Source organism: Rhinatrema bivittatum, chromosome 16 (genome assembly GCF_901001135.1).
Source record: "Rhinatrema bivittatum chromosome 16, aRhiBiv1.1, whole genome shotgun sequence".
Taxonomy (NCBI): Eukaryota; Metazoa; Chordata; class Amphibia; order Gymnophiona; family Rhinatrematidae; genus Rhinatrema; species Rhinatrema bivittatum.
In genome coordinates, this window is record NC_042630.1 from 69,975,555 (window position 1) to 70,001,403 (window position 25,849).

The 25,849-nt window shown below is 49.6% G+C and overlaps 1 protein-coding gene across 1 annotated transcript in view; it reads left to right on the top strand.

The window, feature by feature from the left end:
- Nucleotides 1–25,037, top strand: part of CLDN15 (claudin 15) — a 79,643-nt gene extending 54,606 nt beyond the window's left edge. Inside the window, exons 2-5 of the mRNA XM_029581680.1 lie at nt 18,243–18,407; nt 21,049–21,130; nt 21,289–21,399; nt 23,746–25,037. Coding sequence (XP_029437540.1) covers nt 18,243–18,407; nt 21,049–21,130; nt 21,289–21,399; nt 23,746–23,869 — 482 coding nt within the window. The 3' untranslated portion in view covers nt 23,870–25,037. The remainder of the gene's footprint in view (nt 1–18,242; nt 18,408–21,048; nt 21,131–21,288; nt 21,400–23,745) is intronic.
- Nucleotides 25,038–25,849: the final 812 nt, after the last annotated feature.

Consider the following 25,849-nt stretch of genomic DNA (forward strand, 5'->3'; position numbering starts at 1 on the left):
AGTATCCTCTTTTCTTCAGTCTAGCCCTCTCAATGGCCAGACCGTAAGAGAGAATTGAGCTGGATCCTCGTGGAGGATGGGACCTTGCTGCAGCAGGTCCCTGTGCGGAGGCAGGTGTAGAGGAGTCCCTGCCAGTAGTCTTCTCATGTCTGCGTACTAGGGTCTTCTTGGCCAGTCCGGGGCCACTAGAACTAGGCCTCTGTGTCGCTGAATCCTGTGTACAATGGCGCCCAGCAGGGGCCACGGAGGAAAGGCGTATAGCAGGATTCCCTGAGGCCATGGTTGTACCAGGGCATCGATCCCCTGGGCTCGAGGATCCCGTCTGCGGCTGAAATATCTGGGAACTTGAGCGTTGGCCCTGTCCGATAATAGGTCCATGGCTGGCGTCCCCCATTGATCCACAATTATCTGAAAAACTGTGGGTGACAGCTGCCACTCCCCCGGGTTTAGGCTTTCTCTGCTGAGGAACAGACACCAACTGAACCCACTCTCAACTTAAGCAACTAAGAACTCCCGTCAGAGTAATCAACAACCTTTGACAACTCAATAATGTTCTCTCTTTTTTAATGAGGCAGGTTTATTTACCTTGGTTCTATTTACCTTGGTCATTCTTTTGTTATCTCAGTGTTAATCTCTCTTTTGCCTTCTCTTCATTCCAAGTTGCATTTTATCCCTGTTTTATTGTAACTGCTACCTTATTCTTCTATCACATGTTAATTTTTTTAAGTTATTAAGTATTTATTCTGTTGTCACACCTTGTTATTTGTAAACCGGCATGATGCGACTCCCATCGCGAATGCCGGTATATAAGAAATTTAAATAAATAAATAAATAAATGTTGTCCTTCCTGGCAATGTGGACAGTGGAGATGTCCTGAAGGTTTGCTTCTGCCCAAATCATTAGGGGAGATATTTCCAGGGACACTTGGTAGCTTCTGGTTCCGCCTTGTCGATTGATGTATGCCACCGTGGTGGCGTTGTCTGACATCACTCTGACCGCTCTGTTGCGAAGTCTGTGGGCAAATCGCAGGCACACTAGCCTGACTGCCCGTGCCTCTAATCGGTTGATGTTCCACCTTGACTCTTCTCTGGTCCACCGCCCTTGGGCGGTGAGTTCCTCGCAGTGTGCTCCCCATCCGTTCAGGCTGGCATCTGTGGTGAACAGAATCCAGGTTGGGGAGGACATTCTTGACCCCCGGCTTATGTGGCCGGGCTGTAACCACCACCGTAGCTGATTCCACACTCTGGCCGGCAGAGGTAGGTGTATGGTGTAGTTCTGCGATCATGGACTCCATCGAGATAGAAGGGCACGTTGCAATGGTCTCATATGAGCCTGCGCCCAAGGCACCACTTCCAGAGTGGACGCCATGAGGCCGAGGACTTGTAGGTAATCCCGAGCTGTGGGCCGGCTGGCGCTCAGCACGACCTGCAGATGATTCCGGAGTTTTGACTGTCTCTTGGAGGTCAGGCTGACCTTTTCGTCTTGGGTGTCGAATTCCAGTGACTGGGACGGCTGTAGGGAGCTCTTGCTTATGTTGACTACCCATCCGAGGCTTTCCAGAAGAGCTATAACTCTGTTGGTGCCCGGTGGCTCTCCTCCGGTGACTTTGCCCTGATCAGCCAATCGTCCAGGTAGGGATGGACGAGAATTCCTTCCTTCCTGAGTGTCGCCGCCACTACTGCTATGACCTTGGTAAAGATCCGCGGCACGGTGGCTAGCCCGAAGGGTAAAGCTCGGAACTGGAAGTGCTGATTCAGGACTTTGAAGCGTAAATAGCGCTGGTGGTCCCGATGGATTGGGATATGTAAATAGGCTTCCAACAGATCTAGGGAGGTGAGAAACTCCCCTGGCTGTACTGAATTCTTGACAGACCGTAGAGTTTCCATGCGAAAGCTGGGGACCCGTAGGTGTCGGTTGACTGACTTGAGGTCCAGGACGGGCCTGAAAGTGCCCTCCTTCTTGGGTACTATGAAATAAATGGAATAATGCCCAGAATTTATCTCTTCTGCAGGTACTGGGATTATGGCTTTTAGGGCCAGGAGCCTCTGTAAGGTCACTTCTAGTGCCGCTGCCTTGAGCGGTGAACAAGGAGATTCCACAAACTTTTTCGGCGGAAGCCGAAGGAAATCCAGGTAATATCCTTGTCGGATGATGGCGAGGACCCACTGGTCCGAAGTGATCTCGACCCACCTGCGGTAGAAGAGGGTTAGCCTGCCCCCTATGGCTGCTACCCCCAGATGGGTCGGCTGATTGTCATTGTGGGTTGCGGCCGGGGCCAGAGCCGGTTCTCTTCTTGTTGTGCTTAGTCCGAAAGGGCTGGTTCCTGGCCTGGGAACGAGGCGCTCGATAGCGAGTCCTGTAAGGGTTGAAGCGCTGAGAATTTCTACCTCTGGAAGGTCTAGAAAAGGACCGCTGGCTCCTCCTCGGCCTGTCTTCTGGTAGACGGGGTAATGGAGAGGCACCCCATTTAGTAGCCCAGCTCTCGAGATCGCTGCCGAACAGTAGGGAACCCTTAAAGGGCATTCTTGTGAGTCGTGTCTTGGAGGACGAGTCGGCCGCCCAATTACGTAGCCAAAGCTGTCTCCTGGCTGCCACTGAGGAGGACACTCCCTTGGCTGCCGTACAGACGAGGTCGGAGGCTGCGTCAGTGAGAAATGCGAGAGCTGATTCCATGTCTGCTCCCTGGGTGTTGTTTCTCGCCTGTGATAAACAGGAGCGCGTCACCACGGTGCAGCAGGTCGCGATTCGTAGGGACATGGCTGCTACCTCAAAAGCTTGTTTCAGAATGGTGTCCATGCGTCGGTCATGCGTGTCCTTGAGGGCCGCTCCCCCCTCAACCGGAATGGTGGTGTGCTTCACTATTGCGTTAACTATGGCGTCTACCTTGGGGCATGCCAGTAGCTCCTTGGACGCCGGATCCAGAGGGTACATGCCTGCCAAGGCCCGACCCCCTTTGAATGAGGCCTCCGGTGCCTTCCATTCCAGATCGATTAGCTGCTGTGCTGCTTGTAGGAGGAGAAAATGGTGAGCCGGTTGGGGCAGGCCCTCTAACAGGGGGTTCATTTTAGGGTCCCCTGGGGTATCCTGGCCCGGAATGGCCAGTTCCGATAGGCATTGTGAGACCAGGCCTGAAAGATCCTCTTTCCGAAAGAAGCGCCTCATGGTCCGATATGGCTCTATCTCCGAGGGAAGTTCACCCTCCTCAGGGGGCTCCTCACTTTCCTGGGAGCAATCCGAATCCCCATAATCGGGGCTGTCGGGTGGCGAGTGGCCGCGCCTAGGTCTCGAGGGACCAGGGGCCGGATCAACCGGGATGGAAAGACCCATTCGAGGAGCAGACTGCATCTGGACAAAGGCGTGAATCCCCTTGAATAATTCCACCCAGCAAAGCGAAGCCGGATCTGGCCATAGGGGCACCAGGTCTCTCGGGTTCCCTGGCTGCTCGCCGCGGCCTGCTAAGTCTGGTGTGCTCCCTGAGGAACCGCTGGGCTGGGACCGGTCCTGTCCTGGAACTCCCATGGCCTCCTCACATTGGGCACCTAGTGAGTCTGCTTCTTCGCTCTGTGTGGCTCTGAGATTGCATGCTGAGCAGAGGCTTAGAGCTTTCATGCCAGGTTCTGGAGGTGCCGGCTCTGCGGCCGCATGGGCTCTCTTATGCTCCATTCGCCTGAAATTCGGTGTCGCCCAATGATGTGCGCCTAACAAGTGCGCTTAACAGCATGCGCCTAGAACGGGCGTCTTATAATGTGCGCCTATGAACGGGCGCCTTATAATGTGCGCCTATGCCCGGGCGTCTTATAATGTGTGCTTAGTCAACTTGCGCCTATCGCGTGCGCTAACAACGTGCGCCTAGCCTTAGTTGGCGAAGGCGAGTAGGCAAGCAAAATGGCGACCTCTTTGGCGGGCTGCCTCGTAGGCAGGCCCAGTTAGCCCACAATTCCTCGGAGACCAAGTAAAGATGTACGCCTTACCTTGTCTTCGGCGCTTCCCGGCTGCGACCCGGGCGGTCTCCGGCTGCGGGAGGAGAGGGTGAGTATCTTCACCGCCGCGCATAAGGAAGTGCACCCGCTGCCTCTAGGCCGCGCCTGAACCCGTCTCGCTCGGGGGCCAAGTCCACGCCGGGACCGAGGCTGCCTCTAGGCCGCGCCCGAACTCATCTCGCTCGGGGGCCAAGCCGCGCCCGAGCCCTTCTCACTCGGGGGCTAGGTCCCTGCCGCGAACCGGCCACCGGACCGAGGCTCTTACCTCCGAGGGACCACGGAAGTCAGCTCGGGAAACCTCAACTGGGTGAGTGACCGCCTGGTATCACCACAGGAATGCGGGGCTCGTCTTCAGTAGGATTCTTCTATAAATTTAGTCTAGAATTTGGAAACACGCTCAGCGAGCGTGAGGTAGCTCCAAACTGCTTTGGAGACGGAAATTACTGATTTGCTGCACTTCCTGTGGGGGTATATGTACCCGTGCTGACGTCAGATCCGTCTCCAACTGCTAGCACGAGCACACTATACCCATTTGTTTTGAGTCCATCTGCTACACGCTAGGAAAAGCTCTGTTTTCGTACGTCTCATCTCTTACAAAATCTTCCCCACCTTCTATTCCAGATGACCAAGCTTTAACTAAGGCCACAGAATTAGCTACATACTTTGAAAAAAAAATCACCAACCTGGTAGCACCGCTTATTTCCAACAATAACCAACCCTATCTCCCTTACAACACCACAATTCAGCAAAACTCCAGACTTGAAACATTCGAGCCCACATTTTCATTGGAGATTGAAATCCTGCTCAAGAAGCTCAAGCCATCCTCACACCCCTCCCACCCTATACCATCTAATCTCCTCATCTCTATCCCAAAAATCATTGCCAAGCCGATTTCTGAAATCATTAACTGCTCGCTCACACAAGGCCTAGTACCAGACACTCTAAAGATCGCGATTCTCAAGCCGCTGTTAAAAAACCCAAACCTGTCACCAGCAGACCCAGCCAACTTTCGCCCGATTGCCAACTTACCGCTCATTGCGAAACTATTAGAGAAAATTGTCAACAAGCAACTCTCAGAATACCTGGATGTTCACAAGATTCTTGCTCCAGCACAATTCGGTTTTCGCAAATTGCTAAATACGGAATCCCTTTTAATCTCACTCTCAGACTCCATCATCCTCAGCCTAGAAAAAAGACAACCGTACCTTCTCGCTCTTCTAGATCTTTCTGCGGCATTCGATACAATGAACCATTCAATTCTATTAGATCGCCTCTCTGACATAGGTATTTCTGGTAAGGCACACAGATGGTTCAAGTCATTCCTGAATAACAGATGCTCAAAGGTCAAAATTAACAACAAAGAATCTCACTCCGTCAGCTACACCCTGGGTGTCCCACAAGGTTCATCTCTCTCTCCAACCCTCTTCAACATTTACCTCCTTCCCCTCTGCCAGCTTCTTACCAAACTTCTTACTAATCTCAAGCACAGAGTCCCTTCTGCTTTCTCTCACGGATACCTTACTTCTGAATCTGGAAAAAAAACAATCATACCTACTGGTTCTCCTAGATTTATCCGCAGCATTCGACACGGTAAATCACTCACAACTCTTAGACCAACTATCAAACATAGGAATTAAAGGCACGGCTCTCAGTTGGTTTAAATCATTCTTATCAAACAGGTTCTACAAAGTCAGAATAAACAACAAGGAATCTGAACCCATCCTATCAGACCAAGGCGTTCCACAAGGTTCATCTCTATCTCCCACCCTGTTCAACATTTACCTCCTCCCCCTCTGCCATCTGCTATCAAAACTCAAGCTTACCCACTACCTCTACGCAGACGACATCCAGATCCTCTTACCCATCTCAGAATCTATTCAAAAAACTTTATCCTTCTGGGAGGACTGTTTACAACCAATTAAACAACTACTCTCCAACCTTAACTTGATTTTAAACTCCAGCAAAACAGAGATGCTACTTATCTCACACGACCCACACATCAACTCACCTTACCTTTATCAATCCACCTCATTAAATATTGATCTCTCTTCAGACGTCAGAGATCTAGGAGCATGGCTTGACAATCAACTTAACTTGAAAAAATTTATAAATACCACCACCAAAGACTGTTTCTATAAATTACAAGTCCTCAAAAAGTTAAAACCTCTCCTTCACTTTAATGATTTTCGCCTTGTCCTACAATCCATTATTTTTTCAAAACTCGACTACTGCAATGCAATCCTGCTTGGCCTCCCCGCTAACAGTATCAAACCCCTTCAGATGGTACAGAACGCCGCCGCCAGAATCCTAACAAACACCAATAAAAAAGAACATATCTCCCCTATCCTGAGCAACCTCCACTGGCTACCCATCAAACAGAGAATCCTTTTTAAAACCCTTACCATTATTCACAAATCAATAAACAACATCGCCCCTATATCTCTCCAAATGCAACTTCGTCCACACCTATCCTCCAGACCCATCAGAAGCGCCTACAGAGGCACACTTTTCGCCCCACCAGCAACATCTTTACTAAGAAAAAGAGCACTCTCAACCGCAGGACCACACCATTGGAATGCTCTCCCCCCAGACCTACGCCTTGAACCCAGTCTGCCAGAGTTCAAAAAAAAGTTAAAAACCTGGCTCTTCAGACAAGCGTTCCAATTTACAGAATCCAACTAAGCACCTTATCCTGATTGAACCTTAAATTTATTGTTTTATACAGTTAACAATATTCAACATATATATATGCAATATTTAACTTTTTAATTATTTTAATTTAATTTAGGTCACGAAAACATTCAATGTTTAATTGTTAATTGTTATTTTTCAATGTTATTTTTTCAATGTTCATTGTTCGATGTAAACAACCCCGGTCTGACCTCCCAGACTGGGGCAATCTTTTCGTTTATTGTAAACCGGACTGATTTGTATTGTATACAGGAATTCCGGTATATAAAAATTAAAAATAAATAAATAAATAAATAACCCACTACATCTATGCTGATGACGTTCAGGTACTCATCCCCATCAAGGACTCCCTAACCAAAACCCTCAATATCTGGAACAATTGCCTCCAAGCAATTGCCTCCAAGCAATCAACAACCTACTCACTAGTCTTAACGTAGTCCTTAACACCAATAAGACGGAGATTCTTATCATCTCCCAAGACGACAATTATGGACTAACCAACATACCAATCATTTCCCAATTGAATTTCTCCCCGCATGTCAGAGACCTGGGCGTAATTCTGGATAACCAGTTTAACCTAAAAAAAATTCGTCAACACAACAACAAAGGACTGTTTCTTCAAATTACAGGTTCTGAAAAAGCTAAGACCCCTCCTCCACTTCCATGACTTGACTACTGTAACTTCCACTTCCATGACTCGACTACTGTAACTCTCTCCTCCTAGGTCTCCCAGCAAACACAATCAGACCTCTGCAGATGGTACAGAACTTCGCCGCGAGGATCCTGACCAACACCAACCGAAGAGAGCACATCACACCCATACTTTGCGACTTATATTGGCTACCAATCAAATTTAGAATTCTTTACAAAGTCCTTATGATAATTCACAAAGCCACGCACAATCTTGATCTTAACTTACCTCTTCGTTTCCACAAATCCTCCAGACCTGTAAGATCTGCCTACAAAGGTTCTCTCTACGCCCCCCCCAATTAAGACTGCCCTAAGGAAATGTGCCCTGTCCACTGCTGGTCCCTCTCTATGGAACATTCTTCACCCAGATCTCCGGCTTGAATCATGCCCACTAACTTTCGAAAAAAAACTTAAAACCTGGCTTTTCAAACAAGCCTTTCCTCAACCAGACGATCCTCCCTCAAAATCAGGAAGATCCATCCCGGATCACTAATCGATACTGTCTCACACACACAAGGAAGTACGTGCTCCCTCTCTTCTTGGTCATTCGTCTCCATTCTTGCCTGGAATGGACTCTGCCATCTGGCTTGGTCTAGACTGAACATTTTCTCTGACTTCCTTTGTTACGCCTGGGCTGAGTTCAGGGGTAGTGAACACCACCCAAAGGGGTGGCTCCAGGTGGAGAGAGACAGGGATGGCTGGAAACCGTGGCTGGGTCAGGGCAGACAGCAAGAAGCAGTGTCTGGGTCTAGGCTGGGTCAGGGCAGGCGGCAGAGCAAGGCAGGTCAGAAGGCCCATAGGCCACACACCGTAAGCGGGGCAAGGCAGGCCAGAAGGCCCGTAGGCCACACACACACAGAAGGCCCGTAGGCCACACACCTGTAAGCGGGGCAAGGCAGGTCAGAAGGCCCGTAGGCCACACACACACACACAGAAGGCCCGTAGGCCACACACCGTAAGCGGGGCAAGGCAGGTCAGTAGGCCCGTAGGCCACACACACACAGAAGGCCACACACACACAGAAGGCCCGTAGGCCACACACCGTAAGCGGGGCAAGGCAGGTCAGTAGGCCCGTAGGCCACACACACACAGAAGGCCACACACACACAGAAGGCCCGTGGGCCACACACCGTAAGCGGGGCAAGGCAGGTCAGTAGGCCCGTAGGCCACACACACACAGAAGGCCCGTAGGCCACACACAGTAAGCAGGGCAGAGAGCCCGTAGGCCAAACACACACAGACAATAGAGCAGAGGGCCCGTAGGACCGCATGCACAGTAAGCAAGGCAGGGTAGGGCAGAAGGTCCGAAGACCATACACAGCACAAGGTAGAAGGCCCGAAGGCCGCGCAGGGCAAGGCAAGACAAGACAAGGTAAAAGGCCCGAAGGCCGCGCAGGGCAAGGCAAGACAAGACAAGGTAAAAGGCCCGAAGGCCGCGCAAGGCAAGGCAAGACAAGACAAGACAAGGTAAAAGGCCCGGAGGCCGCGCAAGGCAAGGCAAGACAGAAGGCCCGGAGGCCGCGCAAGGCAAGGCAAGACAGAAGGCCCGGAGGCCGCGCAAGGCAAGGCAAGACAGAAGGCCCGGAGGCCGCGCAAGGCAAGGCAAGACAGAAGGCCCGGAGGCCGCGCAAGGCAAGGCAAGACAGAAGGCCCGAAGGCCGCGCAAGGCAAGGCAAGACAGAAGGCCCGGAGGCCGCGCAAGGCAAGGCAAGACAGAAGGCCCGGAGGCCGCGCAAGGCAAGGCAAGACAGAAGGCCCAAAGGCCGCGCAAGGCAAGGCAAGACAGAAGGCCCAAAGGCCGCGCAAGGCAAGGCAAGACAGAAGGCCCAAAGGCCGCGCAAGGCAAGGCAAGACAGAAGGCCCAAAGGCCGCGCAAGGCAAGGCAAGGAAAGGCCCGAAGGCCACGCAAGGCAAGGAAAGGAAAGGCCCGAAGGCAGGGCAAGGCAAGACAAGACAAGGTAGAAGGCCCGAAGGCCACGCAAGGCAGGCTAGAGCAGGGAGCCCAGGTGAGCTCGATGCCGAAGCACCGAGGCAACTGTCAGGCAGGGTTATAAGGGCACACCCAGAGCATAGAGTGGACAGAGGAGATGGACTGGGCCTGTCAGGAAAGCCAGCTCTAGAGGGACCCCTGGTGGTGAGGCGGTTGCACAGCAGCCACAGCCGTAACAGTACCCCCCCCTCAAGGCCTCCCCCTCCTCCAGGGTCCCATTTTTGCAGGGGGTACTCAATAATAAAGTCAGACCCCTCCGGGGGCGATGCAGCAGGTTCAACTCCTTTCTGAGGCAGCAAGGCAGTCCATAACCCCTCCTGGGGTGATAAGGCAGGCACAACCCCAACCTGGGGCAGCAAAATCATCCATAACCCCTCCTGGGACAAGGCGGCAGGTTCCATTCCTTCCTGAGGCAACAAAACAGTCCATAACCCCTTCTGGGGTGACAAGGGGAACACAAACCCCACCTGGGGCAGTGAAATAGTTCATAACCCCTCTTGAGACGACAAGGCAGGTGCTAACCCCTCCTGTGACGACAGCAGGGACGGTCCGGACCCTTCCAGGGTCGGCATCAGGGCCGGCACAGACTCCTCCCGAGTCGGCAGCTGGATCGGTACAGCAGGCTCAGATGGTTGAACAACAAAGTCTGTTGGCAGGACCGGTTCGGACCCCTCCGGGGACTGCAACAGGGCCGGTTTGGACCCCTCCGGGGACTGCAACAGGGCCGGTTCAGTAGGCTCGGATGGCTGAGTCAGAAAGTCTGTCAGTAGGACCGGTTCAGACCCCTCCGGGGACGGCAGCAGGACCGGTTCAGTAGGCTCAGATGGCTGAATCAAAAAGTCTGTTGGCAGGACCGGTTCGGACCCCTCCGGGGACTGCAACAGGGCCGGTTTGGACCCCTCCGGGGACTGCAACAGGGCCGGTTCAGTAGGCTCGGATGGCTGAGTCAGAAAGTCTGTCAGTAGGACCGGTTCAGACCCCTCCGGGGACGGCAGCAGGACCGGTTCAGTAGGCTCAGATGGCTGAATCAAAAAGTCTGTTGGCAGGACCGGTTCGGACCCCTCCGGGGACTGCAACAGGGCCAGTTTGGACCCCTCCGGGGACTGCAACAGGGCCGGTTCAGTAGGCTCGGATGGCTGAGTCAGAAAGTCTGTCAGTAGGACCGGTTCGGACCCCTCCGGGGACTGCAACAGGGCCGGTTCGAGCCCCTCCGGGGGCGGAAGCAGGACCGGTTCAGACCCCTCCAGGGGCAGCAGCAAAACCGGTTCGGACCCCTCCGAGGACGGCAGCAAGGCCGGTTCGAGCCCCTCCGGGGGCGGAAGCAGGACCGGTTCAGACCCCTCCAGGGGCAGCAGCAAAACCGGTTCGGACCCCTCCGAGGACGGCAGCAAGGCCGGTTCGAGCCCCTCTGGGGGTGAAGCAGCGGGCTCGGACTCCACTCGAAGCGATGAAGCAGGCTCGAACACCTCTCCGGGCGTTGTAGCCGGTTCGGACCCCTCTCGGGGCGATGAAGCAGGCTCGGCGCCTTCTCGGGGCGATGAAGCAGGCTCGGCACCTTCTCGGGGCGATGAAGCAGGCTCGCACACCTCTCCGGGCGTTGTAGCAGGTTCGGACCCCTCTCGGGGCGATGAAGCAGGCTTGGCCCCCTCTTGGGGTGAGACAGCAGGCTTGGATCCCTCTTGGGGCGATGAAACAGGTTCAGGCCCCTCTCGGGGTGATGAAACAGGCTTGGACCCCTCGCAGGGTGATGCAGCAGAGTTGGACCCCTCTTGGGGTGATGAAACAGACTTGGAACCCTCTCGGGGTGATGAAACAGGTTCAGACCCCTCGCGGGGTGATGAAACAGGCTTGGACCCCTCGCGGGGTGATGAAACAGGCTTGGACCCCTCGCGGGGTGATGAAACAGGTTCAGGCCCCTCTCGGGATGATGAAACAGGCGTGGACCCCTTGCGGGGAGATGCAGCAGACTTGGACCCCTCTTGGGGTGATGAAACAGGTTCAGGCCTCTCATGGGGTAATGCAGCACGCTTGGAAGGCAGAGCAACAAGGTTAGAATTAAGGCGCAGGGAGGACAAAGATTGTACTGCCGTGGGCTTGATACTTTGAGCCAGAAGCTCCTGCTTTTGTTTCTGGAGGAGCTGCTTAGAGAGGGCACAGGCAGTTCTAGGACGTCTAGGGAAGGTGCTCGTTAGTGTCTTAAGTGCAGCTGTGGGAAGCAGAGCTCTGCTAGAGTTAATTACTTCTCTCAGCTTTCGTTTCTGAGGCTCTAGCGTGGAAGTTATAGAAGGCTTCTTAACCCGGTGAGTTCTAAGATTTTCAGAATTAATACTTGTTTCCTGGTAGCAAGTTTTTTCAAAAGTGTCCAGAGATGAAGTGCTAGAATGCTTAATCCACAAACTGCTACATGAAATAATGTTGCTAACTGGGCCAGAAGCTGAACGCCCGGTAGTAGAACTAGCTGAGCTTTTGGGAGAAACAGATGGCCCGTTAGCTTTGCAGCGGGGGCAGGGTTCGCCTGGAGGCAAAAGGCACGGAAGACAGGAACATTTCCACCATCCTGGCTGTGGAGTAGAACAGTTTAAACACTCTTGATAAACAGAGACATTTCTCTTATTGCAGTTACTGCACAACCAGTGTTCCTGACCAGCAAGTTGACAGGCTAGACAGTTCTGATAGCTTAGGTAATTCAAGGTCTGACAGGAATTGCAGGTATAAAACTTTGAAGGAGGCATCTTGTAATAGGGAAAAAAAAAAGGTTGACTCACCGGTTTAGCACACAGAGCTATCTCTTCCCCTGGAAATTTATGGCTTCGGCATACTGTTACGCCTGGGCTGAGTTCAGGGGTAGTGAACACCACCCAAAGGGGTGGCTCCAGGTGGAGAGAGACAGGGATGGCTGGAAACCGTGGCTGGGTCAGGGCAGACAGCAAGAAGCAGTGTCTGGGTCTAGGCTGGGTCAGGGCAGGCGGCAGAGCAAGGCAGGTCAGAAGGCCCATAGGCCACACACCGTAAGCGGGGCAAGGCAGGCCAGAAGGCCCGTAGGCCACACACACACAGAAGGCCCGTAGGCCACACACCTGTAAGCGGGGCAAGGCAGGTCAGAAGGCCCGTAGGCCACACACACACACACAGAAGGCCCGTAGGCCACACACCGTAAGCGGGGCAAGGCAGGTCAGTAGGCCCGTAGGCCACACACACACAGAAGGCCACACACACACAGAAGGCCCGTGGGCCACACACCGTAAGCGGGGCAAGGCAGGTCAGTAGGCCCGTAGGCCACACACACACAGAAGGCCACACACACACAGAAGGCCACACACACACAGAAGGCCCGTGGGCCACACACCGTAAGCGGGGCAAGGCAGGTCAGTAGGCCCGTAGGCCACACACACACAGAAGGCCCGTAGGCCACACACAGTAAGCAGGGCAGAGAGCCCGTAGGCCAAACACACACAGACAATAGAGCAGAGGGCCCGTAGGACCGCATGCACAGTAAGCAAGGCAGGGTAGGGCAGAAGGTCCGAAGACCATACACAGCACAAGGTAGAAGGCCCGAAGGCCGCGCAGGGCAAGGCAAGACAAGACAAGGTAAAAGGCCCGAAGGCCGCGCAAGGCAAGGCAAGACAGAAGGCCCAAAGGCCACGCAAGGCAAGGCAAGACAGAAGGCCCAAAGGCCGCGCAAGGCAAGGCAAGACAGAAGGCCCAAAGGCCGCGCAAGGCAAGGCAAGACAGAAGGCCCAAAGGCCGCGCAAGGCAAGGCAGAAGGCCCGAAGGCCGAGCAAGGCAAGACAGAAGGCCCAAAGGCCACACAAGGCAAGGCAAGACAGAAGGCCCGGAGGCCGCGCAAGGCAAGGCAAGACAGAAGGCCCGGAGGCCGCGCAAGGCAAGGCAAGACAGAAGGCCCGGAGGCTGCGCAAGGCAAGGCAAGACAGAAGGCCCGGAGGCCGCGCAAGGCAAGGCAAGACAGAAGGCCCAAAGGCCACACAAGGCAAGGCAAGACAGAAGGCCCGGAGGCCGCGCAAGGCAAGGCAAGACAGAAGGCCCGGAGGCCGCGCAAGGCAAGGCAAGGAAAGGCCCGAAGGCCACGCAAGGAAAGGAAAGGCCCGAAGGCAGGGCAAGGCAAGACAAGACAAGGTAGAAGGCCACGCAAGGCAGGCTAGAGCAGGGAGCCCAGGTGAGCTCGATGCCGAAGCACCGAGGCAACTGTCAGGCAGGGTTATAAGGGTACACCCAGAGCATAGAGTGGACAGAGGAGATGGACTGGGCCTGTCAGGAAAGCCAGCTCTAGAGGGACCCCTGGTGGTGAGGCGGTTGCACAGCAGCCACAGCCGTAACATCCTTATGGGCTTATTATCATCGTATATTTATTCTCATTGCTTTAGTATATTGAAATGAACATACTATTTGATTACCTTATAGGCTTTTATCATTGCTTCTTTATTCTCATATGTTTTCTCTGGATTCAATATTGTTTAAGATTCATTCCAATCCTCTCGTGGCTCACACTTTTTCAGTTGTCAATATTTACCTTGTTTTTATCCCTTGTTCCCAGTTCCATGTTAACTTTGTTCTATGTAATGCTCTTTGCAACTTTTGTGTTTCTCTGTAAACCGATATGATATGTAATTTTCCACATGAATGTCGGTATATAAAGTCTAAATTAAATAAATAAATAAATAAATAAAAAGGATTTTTAAATATCCTCCTGTGCTCCATACCTGGAAACTTTTGATTTCCAAGGACCCAGAGATTGTCAAGGATTAGCAAGGGGAAGGGTGGGAGATAGTTGTGTACACATTTTCTCCTATTTCACTCACACACATGCATGCATGTGTTTTTACTCACTAGATTTTCCTCCCTCTGGAAGCACAAACATCAGGAGCAGTCTCCTCCTTCAGCCCCCATGACCGAGAGACTCTTTACTCTTTCTTCCAGCCACAAGGGCACATGCTGCCTTCTGCTCCCATGGGCTATGAGGGTTGGTTGTTCCTCCTGCTAGGTGTGTGACTCAATAATGCTCCTCACTGCCACAGGGCCAAATCAGCAGCATGCTTTTGTGCCTAAGGGTGATGGCACCTCCTTCTTCTCACCTGCTTCGGCTCATGCTACACAACCTCCTCTTTTAAGCCATGGGGGCAAGAAGGAAGAGATGCCTTTGTGCCACTCCCAGAATGATGTCACTCTAGGTGGCCACCTAATCTGCTTAGTTCTTCCATAGCTCTGTCTCGGAGTCATTAGGTACAATATGTTGAAATCCTCAGCTCAGTATTGCGGAAGTGAACCCTTGGACCGAGGTGGAGTTGGCACAACATGCAGGGAGGGGCCCTGCTGGTCTCCAGTCAGCTGGTGGAGCTAGCTGTGGCAGAGGCCCAACTGGAGCTTCACCTATATCAGCTCTCGTTCCCCTTAGGTTGAGCACTCGGGTGCCGGGGCTAGCAGGACTTAGGTGTGAGCCTATGTTGACAAGGTGGAGATTCATTGGGAAGGCCAAGTCGCAAGTCAGGGTAAAGGGCAGGTGGAGCAGCAGTGTAGTCAAAGACAGGCAGCAGTCAGCGTTCAGGCTTGGTCTAAGGTCAGGCGGTGGTCAATGGCAGGTGAAGTTCAGTCATAGATGAGAATCAGGCAGTGGTCAGTTGCAGGCAGAGTTTAATCATGGTCGAGAATCAGGCAGTGGTCAGTGGCATGTGGAATTCAGTTGTAGTCGAGAGTTAAGCAAACCAATGTCAGAACCAGAGATCTGTCTGAGGGAAGATGAGACGGATAGGCAGGCATGGTGGTGAGGAATAGCACACGTGAGCGGAGAAGACACTGAAGAACTGAAGACTGACTATAGGGCAAAGAGGAAGAACTGAAGACACCACAGGATGAAAATGAAGAACTCAGGAACAAAGACCAGGGGCTGCAAGATGAAGACCAGGAACATAGGAATGAAGACCAGGAACATGCTGAGGCAACTTGTTCTACCAAAGGTAGTCGACCTATTGCCGAGGCATGGATTGATGGGAGCCAGGCCCTTTTAAGGGCTGGTTGCAATGACATCATCAGTGGGTGCTGCAGGGGATTTCCTGCTGTGGGCCCCTTATGGGGCAAACACACATGCACCTAGAGACAGCATTGGGCAGAGTCAGTGGCATACTGCCACAGGCGGCAACAGCCTTGCCGAAGCGTGGCAGTTGGCCACTTCATCATCCGGGGTAACTGTAATGGAGTCGGTACTGGAAGTAAGTACACCGGTCCACCAGCCTGATCCACGGACTGCTGAATGCAGCACTCAGTATGCGGCAGCAAGCAGAAAAAGCAATAGAATGTTAAGAATGATTCGTAAAGGAATGGAGAATAAAACAGATACCTCTGTATTGACCTATGGTGCAACTGTATCTTCTCAAAAAGATATAGTGCAACTAGAAAAGATACAAAGAAGAGCAACAAAAATGATATGGGGATGGACTGGCTCCCTTATGAAGAATGGCTTAACAGCTCTTCAGTTTAGAGAAGCGACAACTGAGAGCAGATATAACAGATTTATAAAATCATGAGCAGGGTGGACCAAGTAAATAATGAATGAACCAGTTATTTACTCTCTCAAATAGTACTAGGACTAGGGTTCACTCAGTGAAACTAGCAGGTAGCAGATTTAAAACTAACTGGAGAAAGTATTTTTTTCACTCAGTGTGCAACTGACCATGGCATTCTTTCCCCGAGAATGGGATCAAGGCATCTTGTATAGCAGGGTTTAAAATGTATTTGAACAAGTTCCTAGAGGAAGAGTCCCTAAACAATTATTGGTCAGGTAGATTTTCAGAAAGCTATTACTTATCCCAGGGAGTGAGCAAAAAGGAATGGATCTATTCTTTCAGTATTTGCCAGAAACTTCCTAGTGATCTGGATTGTCGGAGACAGGATGCTGGGCTTGATGGACCTTTGGTCTGATCTCTAAGCAGATTCTTATCTCTGATGAAAGCCAGGTGGGAAGAGATAGTTTTGGGGCTTCTAGTGCAATTGTACACAGGACAGCCTGAGGAGTGCCTCAGGAGGCAGAGTCTCCCTCCCCACCTTCAGCCCAGGTGAAAAGAAGCAAATGACTGAAGAAATATCACAGACCCAAAAGGAGTCTAACACAGTGAGAAATTCAGCATTCTTAGTATTAATATAAACATGGAGCAGGCTAACCAATAATGACCACCTTAATCATTTCAACTTTTATGGAAGAATTAGACCTTCTAGAATTCTCACAGCCAACCCTGCAGACCTTCCTCAAAAGATCTCTAGTTTCGGAGTGTCCATAATGAAAATATATGGAACCTGTTTGTTTGCATACATTTGGTTACAAAGGTAGGTTGATTTTCCAATAATTTTTGTTAGTTCGAAATGCCAGACCTGTTTAGCAGGACAAGAGCTTTGAAAATCCGCTGGCTACCAGGCAGGGAAGATTAATGCACTTAAAAGCCAAAGGGAAAGTAAATGAAGGGAAGATGGATTTTTAAATGAAGCATTGTTTAAGTGTGCATTCAGCCTGAGAACAGAACCTTTAACAGTGGATGAGTCTGGCAGGTCAAGGCAGTCTGTCCTGATTGTGGATTTGCATTTGAATAGTACAGTTACATATCCTTCCCTTCCCCCACTACCAGAACAAGGATAGCATTTAAAGAAAAGCAAGCGAAGTCCAATGACTGGATTACTTATTAATAGTTAAGTCCCTGTAATAACATGGTTTTCGGTATCTAATTAGTGAAAAATGTTCCCTTCCATGCACAAGGATGTTTTCCACTGTTTAAATACAGCATATTTAAACACAGACAGGCCGATACAGTAATCTGGGCATTAAGAATCTGCACTGGTTTTCAGTGCACATTTTTGACGCTCAGATTAATTTTGTTTTTAACTCCTAATGCAGTAAGCTAATGCTATGCAAATGCATGGGGGATTTTTTTTTTTTTTTAAAGCACATTCTGTGGTAAAATGTGCATTCTCCCAAGCCCAGCAGATAGAGTCAGTGGACTGATCCACCCCACCTTCCCTGCAGCCACCATAAGGTAAATAAATGGGTGGCAGGAAACCCAGCCCGAGACAAAAGTGTGGTGTTTGTGCATGTCATCTGCACAAATGGTTGAAATATGATTTTAGCCCTCCCTCCCCACTGAAAACTGGAATTTGTAATTCTGCTTTCACAAAGAAAATAGTTTAAAAAAATAATTAAATAAGAAACAAAGACAAGTCCATGAAGGCAATGGTGGGAGAAGGAGTAAAACCAGACCTGGATCAGCCTGAGAAACAGAAATGGAGGCAGCTAACAACTCTGTTTTCCACACTCAAAAATTCCCAAACTGCTTTTGCAACAGCCAAAATGGAAATAAGAAACAAGGACTGCCTGGCTTGGCCTCCCTCCTAATCTCAAGAGAGATGGTCACTTTATAGGTACAGAGAGTGGGAGCAAGTGCTAGATGAACTTCTTTGGTTGGATAGAGGCCAAAAAAAGAACATTTTTGTAACAAGATTCAGGACAAATTATCTCTCTGGAGCCCATAATGTTCTCCCTGTCATCTAAAAACAGAGATCACCTCCTACTGGCCTTTCTTATCACCACCAGCAGGGGTTCATACTCCAAAAGGCCATCCATTGCTTCCACCCTTGGAGCAATGTTCTCTCCAAGGCGTGACTGGGTGCGTGCCAATTTCTTTTCGTATGAGCAACAATTTTTTTTAACCAACAATTTTTCAGTGTCAGTATTAGCATTACATTTCTGTATTATAGCACAAAGAAAAATGTATGTGAGTGACCTGAAATGAAATGTATGAGCAATCACATGCCTTGGAGCCCTCCAAAAAATGGGCCCCTGATCCATTGTTCGCAGGATTGCACTGATCCTTCTCTCTCACTCTCTGTCTCCACAGGGTACCTGCAAGCATGCCGAGCCTTGATGATCAGTGCGCTGCTGCTGGGATTCCTGGGGACACTCTGTGGCATGGTGGGGATGCAGTGCACTAAAGTGGCTGATGGGAATCCAGTCTTCAAGGCTAAATTTGCAACAACAGGAGGAGGAATGTTCATTTTGGCAGGTAAAACCTTTGGGGCGGATTTTAAAACCCCTGCGCCGGCGCGCCTATTTTGCATAGGCCGCTGGCGCGCGCAGAGCCCCAGGACACGCGTAAGTCCCGGGGCTTTTAAAAAGGGGCGTGTCGGGGGCATTGCCGAATGATGCAGCGTTTCGGGGGCGTGACGCGGCATTTTGGGGGCGGCAACACGGGCGTGGTTTTGACCCGGGGGCGTTCCGGAGGCGTTGCCACGGCCTCCGGACCAGCCCCCGGGACCGGAACACGGAGCGGGGCAGCCGGCCGGTGCGCGCTGATTTACGTCTGCTTTTCACAGGCATAAATCATGAAACAAAGGTAAGGGGGGGTTTAGAAAGGGCCGGGGGGTGGGTTAGGTAGGGGAAGGAAGGGGAAGGTGAAGGGAGGGCGAAGGAAAGTTCCCTCCGAGGCCGCTCCGAAATCGGAGCGGCCTTGGAGGGAACAGGCAGCGCGCGCTGGGCTCGGCGCGCGCAGTTTGCACAAATGTGCACCCCCTTGCACGCACCGACCCCAGATTTTATAAGATACGTGCGGCTACGCGCGTATCTTATAAAATCCAGCGTACTTTTGTTTGCGCCTGGTGCGCGAACAAAAGTACGTGATCGCGTATTTTTTTAAGATCTACCTCCCAGTGTCTCATGTGAGCCAAGGAGAATTACTGGGTGGGGAAGCACTTCTTTCCTGCTCCTCCAACTAGGAAGCAATAAATATTTTGGTTCATGGAGGAAGGTGCTGCTGCTGCCTGTCTCCAGGTTGTCCACATGGTAGCAGCCCTTGCAAGTAAGAAGCAATTTGTCAACTGCTGTGTAGCCAATGAATTGTGAAACTCAGTCTGTGTTTTCCTGCTTCTGACAATAGCCAAAAAAATCTGGCAAAGTTGAGAAGTTTTTTCCACCTTGTCGGAGATTCTTTCCTCTCCTCAGATACTTATTGCTCTCTTCTTAGAGATCCCTGGCCTCCCTCAGAGGTTCTTGCAGTTCTTGAAGGCCTCCCTGCCTCTCCTTAGAGACTTCATATGTTCTCCATGAAACATTGTTCAGCTCTGGGCCTAGTTCTGTACCCGAGATATTGTACCAGAGACCTCTTTTTTCCTAGGCCAAGCTGACATCTAGTGTTTTCTATAGAAATAGCACTTCCCTCAACACCACCAACACACTTACCCCTACAATAATGATGGTTATCAGTGGAGGGATATGATTTTCCAGAGCTGTTTGGAAAGCTATTCCAGGACAGACATAGGTGGTAATGAGGGATGCTTCATAAAAATACCCACTGAAATGCACTAGCAGAAGACAATTTTTCTTTTTATAGAGCAAAATGCTATCTAGTTTTGACTCCATTCTAATTGTCTAGAAAAATGCTGTTTACCAGACTTCTAATTTCATATCTGTATGATGGGAGGGGACAGGTAGGAAAAAAATCCCATTCCAATCTTCTTCATCAATTTTCCATCACCTTTCTCAACATTCCTGCCTGGCTAAAACTGACCTTTCATTTCTAGGTTTAAAACTTTACATTTCCATTGCATTGTGGGAGTTGTAGTCTTGCTCATTTCTATTGGAAATCAGCATTACAGGTATAAAAATGCAACATTGGCAGGGGCTGTCAAAAAATGGGACTAGCATTGCCAAAATCTCTAGGTTACAAGGAATAGAAAGAGGCAGGCTTGGTTTTCCTCTCATTACAGTTGTAGACTTATAGCCCCTTTCTTTCTTAGAAAAGCTAGAACTAGTCCATAAATATAGTTAGGAGCAAAATGAAACCTGACTCAGTAGGGTTGCTTCTTCATTCAGGTCAACCTAAACAGACTGATCCAGTCCTGGTTTACCCCATTGCATGGGAAATCAGAACTATATCTCCATTCAGTGGGGGCAAGACCAGGACTGATTAACTTGTTTGAGTTGACTTGGTTGAGATGGCAACCCTATGGCTCAGCCTGTAACCCTAGCCAAAACTGACCTATAGTCTGCCCTTCTGCTCTATTTGCGCATTCCCACCATGACTCAGCAGAAATTTCATTGCTTCACCATTATAGCAACTTCTAGCTACCAGAATCAGAAAAAAAAGAGCATGTGCCTTATTTCCTGACTAGCTAGATGGACCATGGCCTACTTCCAATGCAAGCAAACAAATATCAGATCCAGATCTTTCAGAATGTGAATGTTTTCAATGTTTGAAAACTCTCTTTCCATCAAAGTTCCCTCTTGATATTTTGGGAACATTTAACATTACTCTTGGTCTACTATCTTTTACAAACATGGATTGGGAGGAACTGGCAAAGTGACTCAGATTAGCAGGCATGAGTCAATACTGGTCTGTTCTTCTGTTCTGCATTTTCTGTATGGACTGACTCAATTGTAGCGTGCTGTGCCAAAAGCCAAACAGTACTCTAGCCCTTTGCAAAATTGCTTCTCTTCAACCCAGTGGTCCATGTGCTAAAATATGGGCTAGTTAAGCTCAACCATTTAAAATTTTGTCCTAATAACCCCTATCCTGGTACAGTCCAATCATCAGTGTCCTACAGAAAGCACTGGCATGAGAATTATAGGGAAAAAAAAAGGCTAGATATATGTCAGTCCTGAAAACAGAAGCAATCAAAGGCATAACCCAATGTCCTTCTATTTCACAGGTGTGTGCGGAGGGATTGCCCTTTCCTGGTACGCCTTTAACATCACAAAAGAATTCTTTGATCCACTCTACCCAGGAACAAAGTAAGTCATCCCAGCCTCCGGGATACTATAGCCTACAATAACTGTAGTAGAAACCACACATCAAAATAATATTAGCAACGATTCCCAGAATAACATCAGCACCTACTATGATATGTTTGCTTTGATTTTGTGCACTGACGCGCAATAACTTTTTCTAGGTATGAGATTGGACCTGCACTATACCTGGGGTGGTCCGGATGCCTTCTAGATGTAGTTGGAGGAGGCTTCCTGTGCTGCTCCTACCGGGCTCAGACATCCAAAGGCATAGGGTAAGTGTATCATTTCAGCTGTCTGTGCTGCATTGTAGGACTCGGTCCCTGTTTATTTCCAAGATAATTAGAGCTTTGGCAGCCAGCTATAATTTGACACTTTTCTCAGCCTGGATTATTAGTGCTTCCTTCAAGAAAAACAAGTTAACTGCAAGCAAAGCAGAACTGAGCTTCTTTCTCTGCTGTCCATTAACGGCTATTAATCAAGTTTACTTAGGGAATAGCCACTGCTATTAACTGCATCAGTGGCATGGGATCTTCTTAGTGTTTGGGTAATTGCCAGGTTCTTGTGGCCTGGTTTGGCCTCTGTTGGAAACAGGATGCTGGGCTTGATGGACCCTTGACCTGACCCAGCATGGCAATTTCTTATGTTCTTATGTGGGTCTGAGCTTGTGGGTGAAATTATCTAAGAATTAGAGATGTGAATCGGAACCGGAATCTGATCGGTTCCGGTTCCGATTCAAATCTTAAAATTTTTATCGTCCGGCCCAATTGGGTTTTTGTTTATCAGCTGCGCTCGATCCGATAAACAAAAAACCCACCCCGAACCTTAAAAACCGACCCCCTTAGCTTCCCCCACCCTCCCGACCCCCCCAAAAACATTTTAAAATTACCTGGTGGTCCAGTGGGGGCGCGGGGAGCGATCTCCCGCTCTCAGGCCATCGACTGCGCTAATAAAAATGGCGCCAATGGCCCTTTGCCCTTACCATGTGACAGGGTGTCCGTGCCATTGGCCGGCCCCTGTCACATGGTAGGAGCACTGGACATGCCCTTACCATGTGACAGGGGGCCTGCCAATGGCACGGACACCCTGTCACATGGTAAGGGCAAAGGGCCATCTGCGCCATTTTTATTAGTGGCAGTCGATGGCCTGAGAGCGGGAGATCGCTCCCCGCGCCCTCACTGGAGCACCAGGTAATTTTTAAACGTTTTTAGGGGGGTCGGGAGGGTGGGGGAAGCTAAGGGGTCGATTTTAAAGGGTCTGTGGGTTGTTTTTTTTTCAGGCCATCGGCGCCATTTTTATTAGTGGCATCAAAATGGCGCTGATGGCCTGAGAGCGGGAGATCGGGTCCCGGGGCTTTCACTGGACCACCAGGTACTCGTAAAACGTTTGGGGGGGTTCGGGAGGGTGGGGGAAGGGTAAGGGTTTAGTTTTAAAGGGTCGGGGTGGGTTTAGGGGTTGTTTTGGTGTGCCGGTTTTCCCGCCCTCCCCCAAATCCACGATTTACGATTTTTCACGATAAATCGGGGGAATTTCTATTGTATCGCGCACTCTAACGATTTTTGACGATTTAAAAAATATTGGACGATTTTTTAAATCGTCAAAAAACGATTCACATCCCTACTAAGAATATTAGTTTTCAATGGATTTGTTAAGCTTCCATAAGATAGTTAAAACATTTTGTTTCTGGAGGCTTTTCTTATTTCTTTAAAAATGTTTTTATTCTGCCTATAGTGATAACATTTGTGAAAAAAGTGGCTAACAATGAGGGAGAGATAGGTTTAGGCTGGCAGGGTACAGGCAGGGAGAGGTTGTTGGTTCAGATTGTGTAATTTTTAATTCTGTGCTTTGCTTTTGCAGTTTTTGAGCAGTGTTCTTATCTTTTAAAATTGTAACTCTCTTCGAGCACTATTACATGAGGAAGTAAGGCAAATATGTAACTATATAAATTCATGCCTTACAGTGCGACACCCTCATGGGGCTCTTGTGAAGGGCAGCTCTTCACCTATCCATGTTGTATTTCTGCTTTCCAGATTTGTAATGTAAATGGCTGTACTAAAATACACATAACCCTGTTACACTCTGCACATAACCCTGTTACACTCATAGTTTTATGCAAACTGAACAGAGGTATTCCAGGGGGCAGGGTCATTTTACTTGTAAAATGCATGGGTAAAAGTGTACACGCATAAGTTACACCCTCCCAAGAGGTGGTGTCATTTTATGCAAGTGAACGTGTGCATGTACTCAGCCAATTTCCCGAGTATTTTGAAAGCAAACTTATACGTTATATGGGCCCTTAGAAACTTACCCTTCCTATGTATCAGTGTAATGCCTGCATAGGGATCTGCTGATGATCTGTTCTTCAACTATTCATGCAAAATTAACTTTAAAATAATTAATCATTAATATAAGAGTAGAAGGAAAATATTGACTAGTAAGGGCATCTGTGGCCTTTTGCTTTACACAGACTCCAGCTAGAGGTGCAGAGGAGCACTAGGGGAATAACAGGAGAATATTATTTGCTGTTGGATATTCTTGGCCTTGTATTGCACATAGACTCCAGGTAACAGTGCTGAGGGCACTCATCAGTTAACCATTTCCATCTCTATTGGGTTCAACAGGTACATCTATAACTACCAGCCCCCAAAGGCTGCAACCATGGCAACAGCTGCTCCCCAAGCCGCTATCTCCCGTTATGATTCTGACACAAGCATCTGCAAATATGGGAAAAACGCCTATGTCTAGAAGCGGCCATCACATCGTCTAGGCCTCCAGGACTATCCCACCAAGTGAATTCACAAGGAGATTACAATCACCACTGAACTCCAGTGAAATGCCATTTCCATTCAAACTCAATGCCACCCAAAGACTTTGCAGGGTAACCCAAATATGCCATGTCTTGCAATGCCATCTTGTAGAAGCCACCAATGCTTCACACACTTGGAATGTGTGGACGCGCTCCTTCCTGTCCTCCTTTTTCTCAGGTGAGACTCTGACCAGAGCACTGTGGCACCCAAAAGAGAGAAATGCTGAGGAGCATTTACACAAGGAGAACCCCAAGCCACAGTGCATCATGAGTAACTTGGACTGGAATGTTGCTCTCTCTTCCTCTCACCCTATTCCTATATTACAAATTGAAATGCAGAATTATTCTTGGGTTGAGCAAATGAAGGTACTAGATGAAAGACCTCTGGGCTGGAGATGGTCCCTCATTCAGATCTTGCTTGGATAAGCATTTAACCAATGGATTAGGCTGACCAACAATGCTATATGTCAGCTGGACATGTTAATTCCATTGCAATTATAGCTGTCTAGTTCCATCTTTTCAGAGAGATAACTATGATGACCTGGAGCCAGTGGGTAACTCTAGAATCAATACTGTACCCTCCAAGATGGGCGGTATATAAGAATCTGTAAAATAAATAAATAAAATAATGTAATATTGCAGATATAGCCCGTCCAGTGTAACCAATTTAGATTCTTCCTCTGTGGTTTTCTGCCATTTTGTGTAGTCCAGCATACACACACCCACACCCAAAACAACACCAGCTACTCCCATGTCGCCCACCTAACATCTCCTCCCCCCAGTCTTTGGGATCCATTTGCAAAGTTATAGCTATAGCCTCTTGGTGGGGAGACCTCAGTAGCAGATAACATGTCCCCTGTATCAGGAGAAGGGCTCTGTTATCCAGACTGTTTTCTTGCCAGTATATTCAGGTAATAGAAGGGTAAACATCTCCCACAAAGAGACCCAAAGACCTGTTTTCATTTAAATTCTATGCACTGTACTAGAACGGGTAAATGTGAATCGGTTATTTATTCTTTCAGATAATAGAAAGACTAGGGAGCACTCCATGAAGTTACCATGTGGCACATTTAAAACTAATCAGAGAAAGTTCTTTTTCACTCCACACACAATTAAACTCTGGAATTTGTTGCCAGGGAGATGTGGTTAGTGCAGTTAGTGTAGCTGTGTTTAAAAAAGGATTGGATAAGTTCTTGGAGGAGAAGTCCATTACTTGCTATTAATTAAGTTGACTTAGAAAATAGCCACTACTATTACTAGCAACAGTAACTGGGTACTTGCCAGGTTCTTATGGCCTGGATTGGCCACTATTGGAAACAGGATGCTGGGCTTGATAGACCCTTGGTCTGACCCAGTATGGCATGTTCTTATGTTCTTAATTCATTTTGCAATGAGTAGGAGGCTAAGGGGAGAATGGGGAATGCTCATATAAACACTGATTATATAGATGTATAGATCCTGGGATTTAAAACAACACAGGAGTTGTGGGCACATAAGGTCCTCCAAGCCTACTCAGTGTTACGGTCCCGGGCCGTGCCCCGGGACCGTCAACTCACCTCCCGGCCCGGGCCGGCCGCGGGAGTTCCTCCACTTCAGCCCCAAAGGCATGAAACACGGCCTACCATGGCGCTCTCCTTGCGAGGGAGACGCCACCGCCGATCCGCAGCTGGCCCCGCCCCCTAGGCGAGCGTGTGCATGCCGGGGCTTCAGTCTTAAAGGGGCCAGCATGGGAAACTCAGGGACAGCCTCCCACTGACGTCAGACGCTGACGGGTTATTTAAACCCAGCAGTCACTGACATGCCTCGCCTTGCAACGAGGTTCATGCAGTCCCCTGAGTTGCTAGTTGCTGCGTTGGATCTTGGATCATCTCTTCTACTTCTGGCTTCCAACCCGGCTTCGTCCATTGACTTCGTCTTCG